The 12248-nt window shown below is 41.3% G+C and overlaps 1 protein-coding gene across 9 annotated transcripts in view; it reads left to right on the top strand.

The window, feature by feature from the left end:
• RASA3 (RAS p21 protein activator 3) overlaps positions 1 to 12248 on the top strand; it is a 179712-nt gene that overhangs the window by 117450 nt on the left and 50014 nt on the right. For all 9 annotated transcript variants that reach the window (XR_008820035.1, XM_056327481.1, XM_056327482.1 and 6 more), the window contains one exon: positions 3662 to 3738. Coding sequence is in view for 8 of the 9 variants with exons in the window: in XM_056327481.1 (XP_056183456.1) it covers positions 3662 to 3738 (77 nt within the window). In the remaining variant the exon portion in view is untranslated. The remainder of the gene's footprint in view (positions 1 to 3661; positions 3739 to 12248) is intronic.

Raw genomic sequence — 12248 nt, 5'->3', positions numbered from 1 at the left:
GTTTTTTAGATAACTGTGTGTGAAGTTCTCCCTGATACCCGTTAGTCTTACGAGAAAGTTAACAAAGACTGGAACTTGTTTCTGTTATTTTTCAGTAAAGGGGATATTTAACAAGCATAGTGTAAATTTATTTTTCCTTGGTAAGGTCCTTTAAGTTTTGCTTGTTACTGATTTCCTTTCAAATACTGTCTTACTTCCCTACAAGAAAGCCAGTCTACTGATGAATTTAAACAAGAACTGAAAAATGGGAGCCAGCTGGCCCCATTATGTGATATTAGATGTGATTAGGAAGGACGTACAACCTATGAACCCCCCATCCATATCAGCCAGAGTTTATGAAAAAGGAAGCGTTCATCAGTTGAGTTGGCACTGCTTCAGTATGTTCCTTGAAAAAGTCCTACTATTCCAAATGTGAAGATGCTAATGAGCATAGCTGCTTCTAGGAACATCCTGAAATGTTTTTTTAATGGAAATGTTTCTAGTAATTAATGCATTCTACTTCAAAATTGTCAAACCTCCAGCTTCTTCTCGTAAGTTTTTTTGCTGTGCTGAAGGGAAAGGCTTTATGGCCTGGGACTGATCCTAGACTCTATCCCTGGCTCCACAACAGAGATTCTGTCTGAGCAGGACCAAGCCACGGTGTTTCAGCTGTAAAACAGGGAGAAAATACTTTTAATCTTGCTGCATTATATGATCTTTGCTCCTTGTATGGGCTATCAGTAACTGTGCGCACCTAGTACAATTGGAAGCTATTGTTATCACAGTAGTCATTTTAATAATAAGAATATCAGTTTCTTTCATATAAACTGTCAGTAAATAAAGATACTGGCAACATTTTGTTTCTGTGGTATATCTAATCCAGTATAGTTTGATCTTCTGTTGATTAAATTAACTGCTGTTTTTATGATACTGATTTATTGCATAATTTTCTGTCTTCCCTTTGAAATTTGGAGTATCAGATATGTTTTAAACCCAACTAATGCCGTTGCTCAGGAGTGAATTTATTCAGATATATCCTTATGTTTTGCTTAATGGTATAATTGATTGGGGAAAAAGCATTCTGTTCATGTAGGAGTTATATTTTCTGTGAATTAAGCCTGCAAGTATGTTACTGGAGCCTTATTTTAATGTATTTATGTATTTGAGTTTTTAACTGGAAGTAAGGACTTGTTCTGGGAATAATTGTAGGGCTGCCGGTCCCAGTGATCCCATGACCTCTGTTCTGCTGTCCAAAGCTTTGAGTCACTTTCTGAGCAGCTGACCATTTTCAAAGTCTTCACAAGAGAATAACGAGACGTGCAAGAAAAAATGGTTCTCAGTTCAAAAGAGGCAGCACTATGTTTTTGTGTTTAATGTTGCTGGGAAAATGTGCGAAGTACTGCTGACTCAAAAAGGTTTTTGGCAGCTTAATTTCTAAAATAGGGAGCTTCCATCTTACTCGGTCTGTGTGAGATCAAGCAAATGGTCACTGTAAGTGTGTTTGCATTCAGGTTCACCTAAGTGCATTTAAGCGTTCTTTCTTCCTGAGAGAGGTCAGTCTTGCCCTTTTTTAGGATCAGCAGAAGTATTTCTATAAAAACAGTTATCTTACCTTCTTGGTATTTTTCTACAAAGGGATGTTTTCTTTAGAGTTTCTAAATCTCTGTCCCTGTCTTAATTTCTTCCAAAACTTGTATTACTGTTGATTCCTCTAGTAAAGGCAGTAGGCAGGATATCAACAAAGATAGCAGCAGTGCTCTTTACGGGTTCATAATACAAATTTGTGGTACCACATGTGACCAGTGGAAGAGAGAGCAGTGAAGAGCAGGAGAGACACAGTAAAACTAAAGCAAGAAAACTGCCCTGCTTAACCAGAATTCTTAGCTGGTTGTGTGCGTAGCCCTTGCTATGTGTAGGTACGATGGGCACTGCAGTGGTACTGAGCGTTAAAAGGTGGGTCTAGAAGTGCCCTTACACATGTGTGCAGAGAAATCCTTCTCTTATTCATGAGGACAGGCTTCAGTTTGGAAGAAATGGCAGATGTTGACATTTGCGGATACTGAGAGGTTGAAGGAGGGTACATGTCTTGCTGAAGCAGACATGAAGAATGAGGAGTTTGACAGGCAAACACAACACGTGTGGGTTTTGCACTGTTATTTGCTTTTATTATTTTGTTTAAAAAAATGGCTCCTGCCAGATGTCTTTTGCATCATTTTAGACTCCCACACATTTGGGTCCTTCCCTGTTCAAAATGCCAGTGAGCTGCTGCGATACCTCTGCAATATGGACTTCTATACAGCTTGGAGAAGTCTTCTTTCTCGATTTCTGGGTGAACACCAGTTATCATCTGCCACATGCACTTGAAAGGCCTGTATTGCAGCCCTCGGTCAGGAAAAAACTGCTACTGAGTCAGAATACTGAAGGTGTAAGTAGGTAATAGAGATTTCAGGCTCTTAATAGTGAAAGCACGAAGTGCAGGAAAGTGTGAAGCGTACATTCAAGATAGTGCAGAAAGTTGTTACTGCACTCCTTGCTCTGCTTTGGACTGCTTTCACCAGCTTTTGTCCAGACAAATCTGCTGTAGAGGAAGTAGATCTTGCAGCATGGATGCAGCTTGAGGCCAGGGTTTGATCCTCAGTCTCCTCTGTTACGCCGCATTAACGTTATCATAGAACAGGAGGTTGCTGTGACTAGTCAGAAGAGGTGGGTAAGTCTCTGGCAGGAGTTTTGGTCATGTGCAAAAAGAGGAAAGGTTGAATCTGGAAGATGCTATGAAAGGGGTGGCAACAAACTTTTGTATGAATTGAGGTAGATCTGAGTCAAAGATGACACCCACATTAGAGTTTTGACTAACTAGCAGGGTGGATTTTAGCATCCTTTGGTAAAAAGGGTGGAGGGGAGGTGGCTATGAAGGTGAATAACTCAATTTTGGCCATGATGATTTGCAGAAGATGATTGGGCAGTGCTGGCATGTCAAAATAGGTCAATAACAAAATGTATTTTGCATTTACTATATATATACTGTAAGGTGCTGAGTTTTTGCCGGTGGGAGTGGATGCTCACATTTCAAAATGTAATAGAGTTAATAGACGATTGCAGTATTTTCTTGGCTTATTCGAGCATAACATCTTGGACCGAGTCATAATAGAGTTAATGTGAAGGGTGAAGAGTTGAAGGCTGTGTAGTAGTAGATGCTATGAATGCTAGCGACATGGTTGAACTTTTTTTTAGCTGACTAATATAGTTTTACTGATACTTGTCTCAGTTTATTTTATAATTTTTATTTTTCTAATGTTTAAAACATGTAGGTGTTCATTTATAACACACTGCTGTGATTTCTTTTCAGTGACTGTGTTGCAGATCTTTGCTTAATATTTAAAATGCTAAATATAGATAAAGCTCCAACAGAATATTTTTGTGTCAGACCACAGACACTCCATATCCCTTAATTAGTAAAACATACATAGATGTGATAATGATGGGAATTATGCACTGGAAGTTAGTGAAATGGCTACTAATCTGGATTCTCTGGCAGTTGAAATACCTTGGCAATACAGCTATTAATCTTTAAACACCTCCTGGTATTACTTGCATTAACTGACTTGCTTTGTTTTAAGTTGGAATGGTGTGGCTGGCTATACATAAAACTAACTTTTCATATGGTGTCTTTGGTGTGTTTCAGGGAAAGGTCCACCTCGAGCTGAGACTGAGTGAAGTCATAACAGACACTGGTGTCGTCTGCCATAAGCTTGCAACACGGTAGGATTTGAAATGTAACTGCAGAGTTATGAGAAAAACACTGATTACAGGTAGTGTGCAGTGCTTCATTCATTTAAAAATAGTTGGAGGAATCAAAACATTGATTGGACATGGAAAGTTCTTAATCAGTGATATCCTTATGAATTTATAGGATGTGAGATCTTTTCATTTTCTCTTCTCACTCTCTCCGCATAATCTACATAATTTTCTTCCTAATAGTCTTAAATGTTAATAAATCACTTATCCAATTTAGTCATGGAATAAATACTAAAAAGACATCAAAGGATGTCTTCTGATTTGCTTTAAGGACCTTACCAGCTAAGCAGATTTGTAGCACAACTTGTCTGGTGACAGTGTTACAGAGCTGACTTAACAGAAGTCTGCCATCAGTTATTAAAGCAGTCTCAGAATCGGCCATCCAATCTCACTGAAACGAATTGAAACCTAGGAGCTGCAGGACTCAGGTGGGACTTAAGATTTCGCCTTCCTCTGAGGAGTCTGGAAGGCCATTGCTCTCTGACTACACCACAGTGGCAGAACTGATTGGCTTCTGTCAGGAATCTGCTTTGTATTCTCTGTCTTGCAGAAGAGCTGTCAAAATTGGAGTGTTGGCATCATACACTTCTAGCTATCTGGCAGTTGTGTCAATTGAAAAAAATGCTCTCTAGGAAAGTTCTGACCAGTCCTCTTTTCAGACTAGTATTTGACGTTGTTTTGTTACTGCCTTTGCTAAGGCTTTGTTAATAAACTGTCATAGTAGTCTTTACATCTAGGACCTCTTAATAAATGCAGGTGAGCCACGTGGTTAACCTCCATCCTTCTAGGCACGCTGTAGATAGCAGGATCTGCTGGGGTATGTGATCTTGCATGCCTGTGCATATCCCCTCTAGCCATCCAGGCCCTACCAGAGCTCTGTGAGTAGGTACATTTGAAACGTTTCTCTCTGCAGTCTGCTGTGATGAGGCAGAATGAATAAAGGGATAGTCTGGTGGAAGCTGCCATGTAGGCTCTGAGCTCCAGTGAACTTATTAACCAGGCCGCAGTGCCACTGAACACAGCTGTACCTCTTTCAGAACAAAAGTTGCTATGTCAGTATAGCTGTGCACCACCTGGAGGGCCCAGCCTTCCTTTAACTACTACCTGAGGACTCTCGTTGTGTCATTTCCCATTGTGTAATTTGAGTATGACTGAGTGATGATGATCACACGCATTCTGAGAAACCAGAGACCTGCCTGCATCTACCAAGCTGTAGACTGGCATCTTTCGTTGAAGTGTTGTTTGTATTGCTATAGGTCCTAGGGCTTTGCAGGAGGGGGTGAAATAGAAAATGGGGAAAAGGCAGTTTCTTGTCTTTCTACTCCACTGTATCTCTGTTGTGTGAGAGTATGTGTGTGGGGCACACGGGACAGTGGGCTTATCACTAAGCTTGGACTGTCCTTGGAGCAGGCCTGGAGGATACTGTCTTTAGAGAGGGAAAGGGAGCACAGTTGTCCTGAGTACAAGTTTTGGGGTTTTTTTTCGCTTTGGCCTTTCTGGAAGTGTGTAGTGCACTCCTTAGTGAGGTGATACAGCCACAAAGGCCTCTCTGTCCATATCTCCCAAACCCTAATAGTGGGTTAAGACCCTGTGTCGTCTGGGACTCTGCAAACACAGATTTACTAGAACATCCTTCCACTCTGGCTGTGGTCTGTTTTGAATAGTTAGGTAGTATACTGAAGGACCTTCAGAAGCATTTACCTTGCTTTGTTTTGTTCTGCGAGAGTATGCCGTGTCAAAACCAGCTTTCTTTGAAAGGTTTTCTCTTCAGTTAAATGAGACCTGGTAACAGTATAGTACTAAGGGATTTTTCAGTGAAATTAGTGAAATGCTAGAAATGGGTGTCTGAAAAGGTCCTTCTTAAAATGTAATGCATGCAGCTTCTTGCTTCATGAAAAGCAGTAAGGCAATGACAACTTTAACAGTATGGCAGCATGCAGCATGTTTTTCTACCTTTCTATTCATTTGGTCAGACAGGTTTTAAATCTTTATTCAAATTTTTGTCTATACGGCCTTGATTTGAAGATTATTCCATTCACTTTCTACAATGCAGAGAAAATACTTAGATGAAGCATTCTGTAACCGTGAATTGCAAGGTATTGCTCAGTAAATAGAATGTATTAGCTGAAATGCTTAGGAAAATCCTGAGGGTTTAACCACTGAACCATAATGTTCAGAGTTTATCTTGATTTAGATCTTGGCTCTTAGAAACAAAACTTGAAATCAGAGCCCAAACAACCTTTTGTCTGTTGAAGTGATCTTGTTGATTATCATATTCTGTTCTGTAGCTGACCTGAACACTCTGTTTGGCTCTGGCTAGATTCCACAGCTATTTGTTATTTGAGTGGTAAGTGAGAGTAGAGCTTAGCAGTTTAGATAAGGGAATTGGGAAATAAAAATGTTTCTAGAGTATGTAGTTTTATTGGTGCAGGTTTTCATGGCAGTGTGTCTAATGAGAAAGAAAAAGGGAATGATGAAGAAAAAGGGGAATGGCTACGTCAGAGGCAGGGGGGAAGTACTTCAGAATGTAGTCCAGCATTTTCGGCATGCCGCAGTGTTTGCTTTAGGAAGGTATACAGCAAACTGCGGCTCTTAACTTTTTTCCACATGATCTCAAATGTCATTCAGGTTTGTTCATAGGTAGTTTGGTTCTAGTGCTTAGGTATCTAAGAGAAGAGTGTGGCAATTAAGCAATTACTAAACCACTAAGTGTCTGTGTAGCCAGAACTTGCCAGTGGTAAGAGCAGCAAAGGCAGGGGAGGCAGAACCTTTGTTATAGGTAGTACATGAGTGAAAAGCAGGGATGGGTGTATTAGGGCAATGAGCTTCCAACTGAGTTTTGTGAAGATAACTGATTTTTGCTATGGGATGGCTCGTGAAGTTGTTGCAGTGAGCAAGTAAGATGAGGCTGTAAAACCATGAGCAAGAACCTAGAATAGCTTCATCATGAATCTAATGCTTGTCTTGTGAACTTACTTGCCTTCCTTTTTTTAAGTTAAAAAAAAACCCTCATTTTTTTTTAAATGGAACTTTTAGCTGCAAATAAAAACACTACCCTGCAAATAGTCTCATAGATATAATAGTTTAAACATTTTGGGTCTGCAAGGAGAACAAAAGCTGCTTCCAGTGAGCAGCTGTTTAAAAAATACCTTAGAGGCGCATGCTTTTTTAAGCCCCAGAATAGTGCTTGTTTTCAAAGACATGTATGGCTGGGTGAAGACTAGGTCTAATTAGGAAACTTTTTTACCTATCCAGGATATGAATAAAGACTAGTTTTCTTGCAAGCTTACCCACAGATCTTCACCAGTATGCCCTCTGAGACTGTTCGCATTGCTGCCACCTCTGCATTCTGGAAAGCCTCAAAAGCGGCTGGGACCTTGCTGAGCCAGCCTGCAGTCTCCTGGAGCACATTGTGAGCAGTTAGCTGGACAGGTGGATGGGAAAATTCATCTAAATGGAAGGGCAAATTATAATTTTTAAGTGCTGAGCTCTTGGACGTTTAGTAGTAGATTATTTTAAAATGCAAAAGGTATGTGAGCTTCCTTAGCCTCTGCAGAGGAAGCAAAAAAATCAGTTTAAAAACTGTTACCTAATAGCTTCTCCTTAGGAAGCATTCAATACTTTCATTTAGCCCTCAACTACTAACCTGTTGTGCTTCATCATAGCCCTTCAAAGGCCTTAGTCTGTGCCAGCTGCTACAGCACAATTTCTTGGACTGAATCTCTGTAAAAGAGGTTATAAGGGGAAGCATTAGTGGATTTAGATGTTACATTGACAGTACAGATGCAGATACCACACTCAGATTTCTTGTGTCCCCTGGCCAGGGGGGACAGTGTGTAGATACCACACTCAGACCTGTATCTCTCTGTTAGCCTCTGTAAGAGCCACAGTCCTCACTTTTGCACAGTTCTTCTGGGAACACTTTGCTACTTGCAGGCTCCTTCTGTGGAACTGCTGCGAAACCTGATGATCCGAGTGACTGCCTCAGACACAGTTGTCAGCTGGCTGTCTGTAAGTCTCTCGTGTCCCTGTTACAGGACTCAGGATGCGGGCTCTTGATGTGTCTTATGTTCATGTCATACAGAGAGCAGACCTACAGCCTGCTGTGCACAGACCTTTGCCCAAGTGCTTGTCAGATGGAAGACAACATATATGAATTTTGCAGCCCGATACCTTCATGTAACTGTGTTCGTGCTAACTACTGTTGTGCCGTATAGTGAGTCATCTTGAGTGCTGGGAAAAACTAAGTCTTAATTCGGTAGGTTTGGGCTTCTCCCCTCTCTGTCCCTCACTCACAAAAGATCTCATGTTGTCTTCCTCCATGCTCTTTACAGTCACCTTCCTGGCCCTCTGCACAGCCAGCTGCTGCTTATTGTGGCTATCAACATCTGGCCTCACCTTCCACTGGCTGTAAATCTCTTGTTTATCAAGTGATTTGTCACCTGCCAGAAAACTGTCTGTACTTTTATGAACATTTTAAGGTACTAAGGCCATGGAAAGAAGTGCTCAAGACTTCCAAGCTTCCTGCTGCTTATGTCCATACCCACCCCTTTGTGCTGACACATGGCTCCTGGCAGCTGCTTGAGCAGTGGTGTATTTTTATTTTTTTCCCCTCATGTTTTTCAAGCTGAACCAGGCCTTAATCCTGTGCATCCTAGAAACTGCACTACTCTTTCTCTGTAATGCAGAGGAAGGAAAATGAGCAGCAGTGACAAGGGAAAGATACTCTTTCTGAAGCTGTGCCAGGTTGAAGTGTTTGAACTGAGTCATGAATGGCGAGTGTGTACCTGTATTCTGTGATTATATCTGAAAAACAATGGCACATGCTTGTCCCTAAATTTTTTTCTGAGCCACCACTTTCCATATGCAGATATCCTTCCTGCTTCACAACAGAAGTACTCAGAAACGACCCCTAGACCTTTTGTAAACCTTTCCTCACCATCCTTAGAGCAGATGCTGTGCAGCACAGTTGTGTTTAGCACAGAAAGGTGGTTCCCCAGAGGCTTTAAGGACTCTGGGCTGGTCTGTGTCTCATCTTGCAGAGCAACGTAAGCTCGGATCAGTAGATACATGCATTTGTATTTATTCAATGAAGAGGAGGGCTCCTGCAGATAGCTTTGGAGAAATCTGTAGGCTTCACCACAGTTAAGCTACCAGAGGCAACATTTAGAAGCAGTGTTCTGTATTTAGCAAGATGACATCTGACTTCCAGCATGCCTGAAGGAACAGACCAGTGAACTCCTGTTGAAAGTTAGTGTGAGCTGGGAGCCTGGCTCCCTGGTTTTCCTTCGAGAATTCCAGTATGTGTATGTAATTAGTCACATTTAAACGTCTGTATTTATTCAGTGTCCCCAGCTGCCTCTTCAAGTGTTGTCTTATGTCTTGCCTCTTAGGTTTAAAAAAGCTTGGAAACATCTGCTTTGGAGAGCTCCCCCTTCCCCCTGGCCCTTTTATTCTTCACCACCACCACCCCTCCACCCCCCAGCTAAATAGTAATGTATGTGCTTTAGTGGCCACTGCTGTCTTTCATATGTAGCAACACAGGTTCCCTGTAAGCAATTCATTAGTCTACAAATACATTAGTAATGCTAAAATTTTATTTGATAAACGAAGCATTTGTAGCTCTGGTGTGGGAGGTGTGCCTGCTCTGCATTAGTTTATGAATTAAACTTAAATATCGTCTGTCATGAGAGCTCTGCAAGATGTATTCTGACCATGTGGAACAAAGTTAAATGGGCTGTTCACAAGAGCAAGCAGGAAAGGAAACAATAAGTAGATATGACATCCCTAAGATAAACACTTCAGGGGTCACTAGAAGAACAGTGACTGACCTGTGGGCACAGAAGAGCTTTAAAAGCCATTCTGAAGAGGGAGTAAGGTGGAAGGTGTCATTTGTTAAGTGTGGGTAAAGCAGAAGGTCACTTCGTAGGGGTGGGAGTGCTGGGACTTGGTGACGGTTCCCCAGACTTCTGTGCCATGTGAATGGAGCACAGAGCATGCAGTGGGCAGTATCTGACCTTCTCTCTCATTGCTCGTATTATAGATTTGAATTCCCTTGTCCGTGAACTTTGCTGGAAAGTGGCGTGGGCAGCACATTGCTCGCAGGTTGGCAACCATTGGCCTAAATCAGTCAGACTTTATGTAAGTTTAAAATTCTCTTACACAACGTGATATTTCTAAGAAGGTAAATGATGCTCCATTTTGAAAAATATAGAGGGTCAGCCTCTTGCATCTTTCTGGCCACAGGTCATGAAGGGCAAAGCCAGCTGTATCACGTCTAGTCAGAAGGGCTGAGGTAATGGCCATTCCTGCTTGTGGATCAGCAGGCTGCATCCTAATATATGAGCAGGAGGAAAACATGATCCCATCTTGTCTGATGAAGGTTTGGTGGTCGCCTGTGATTGCATTTGGAGACACTTTGAAAAACTACAGGGGTGCAGCTGATTCTTCAATCGTGGAATATATTTAAATGCTTTTGTGTAAAACTAAAACGTACAGGCATCATCTTTGAGTCATCTGAAGATTTTCTTTTACTAATTAGCTTGTTTCCTGTTTTTCTTGTTTACATTGCAGCTAGTTTACTTTTCTGCAGATAGCTATCTTCATCAGATCCCAGGAACAGATAAAGGAACTGTCTAAAGGGTTGGATTAAAAAGATAACTTGGAAATGTGTGGCTATATTGTATCTATGATGCTGAAGACCAGATTTTGCCAGTTTTCTGCCATGACTCTGTCTCTGATGCTGATACAAGTGGGAAGTGGGAGTGCAGGAGGGGTAGCCAGCAAAGTTTTAGGTGATGCTTTTCTGTGCTGTTTTGTGATGTATTTTTTTCTGAATTCCATTTTAATGCAGAAAACACTGGGACCCATTAGCTTGATGGTCTTTCTTTAATTGCTTACAGTATTCTAGTTTTCTTTAATAGGTGGTGTTGGTGGTATTGGGTGGACTGTGGTTACTTGTCGGTAGTGCAGAGCAGGGTTTACTTCTCTCTTGAGTGTGGTGTGCTATACTGCATTTTCCTCTTGGAAATTAGAGGTGGTGTTCTGCAAAAAAGTCAGCAGGAACCAGGAGGTACTCCCTCATGGAAGCAGTGTGCATCTGATGATGCTATGTTGTTACTATGTGAGACAGCAGCACTCAGTCTTGGGCTCCTTATGATATGTTGGCCTGGTGCGAGGCTGCAGCTCCTGTTGAATTTGGAAGTAGCCTGAGGCCAAAACTGGCAGCGGGTGTGCTTCCTGTGGTGTTACAGCTCTCAGTGCTCTTTGCCTGCATTGAAAATGGGTCCCTGAGCCACTCTGCCTCTTGGATTTGCTGTTTCCAGGTTTAGAGAACATACATTTATGTGTTGTATTAGAGAAGTTTCTGCTCTGTTGCAGAGACACACAGCATACAGCCAGCTTTGAACTCGCTTCAGGGTCAAATGAAGCTTATTTTCCTGTCTGAAATACAAGCTGAATCAGGGGAAAAAAAATTGGTATTGCTGACTACAAGCAGGCCAGTTTAACATATACATCAATCACATCACCTCACAGTATTTTGAAAAAATTTGACTTTTGTTTGCCTCTGGTAAGGAATGCTAATGAGGGCATAAAAGTGGTTTCAAGGCTTCATTTTCAATAAACTCATACGTCCATTAAAATATGTCACAACCTCCTTTCTCTGGAGAACATACCCTGCATCAAGCTGTGCGTTTTCCTACAGGATTGCATCTTGGTTGTGCTTTTAATCTTGTATGTGTTTCATAACAAGCTGGTGGGGGGAAGATTGCTCAGAGATTAAATCACATAGTATCTGATATTTTTATCATGTAATGCTGCAATATTGCAGGTTTTGAGGAGTAGGGAGGGGAAGAGAGAAGGGATGGATATGTGTATCTGTCCAAGGCTTTAGCATAGTGCATCAGGTTTTTTTCCTTCCTCCAGCTCTGGTTGCATTGAGGTAACACTGCCTGCCATCTACATGGTTCTCTCTCCTTTGCTTCTCCATTCCCACCAAAACTTCTGTTTACTGTTTTTCAGCCTAAATAAAGTTTAAATTGCTCACTCTCCATCAAACCTCCCCATTTCTATAAATATTCTCTCCTCCTGCTGTCAGATTTCCCACTAAATGAAGTTTCAGTTTCACCCTTGTTTGGTTTTGTAGTCAGTGTTTCTTCATTTCTTCTCTGTTTGTGAAATTCTTTGTTTACTCAAATCACCAACAAGAATCTTCTTGTCGGTAACCCTAATCAAGAGCAACTTCTTCAATTAGACCCTTTGACGGTTGACTTCCAGCAGAACATGTTTTCAAGTGCTCACCATTTTGAGATTGAATTGTCGTCACACAACCTTCTGGTATATATATAAAAACTGAATTTGTAACTCAAGACTGGACTGTAACTGTTCTGAGCCAGTCTGTTTCAACAGTAAGTTGTTTAAATAATGTGAGGGTACTTCCTGTTTTACACAGAGCAAACATAGCCTGGGATTAT

Source organism: Falco biarmicus, chromosome 2 (genome assembly GCF_023638135.1).
Source record: "Falco biarmicus isolate bFalBia1 chromosome 2, bFalBia1.pri, whole genome shotgun sequence".
NCBI classification, from domain to species: Eukaryota; Metazoa; Chordata; class Aves; order Falconiformes; family Falconidae; genus Falco; species Falco biarmicus.
The sequence above is the reverse complement of the archived record's forward strand: the minus strand, read 5'-3'. Positions and strand labels throughout refer to the sequence as shown.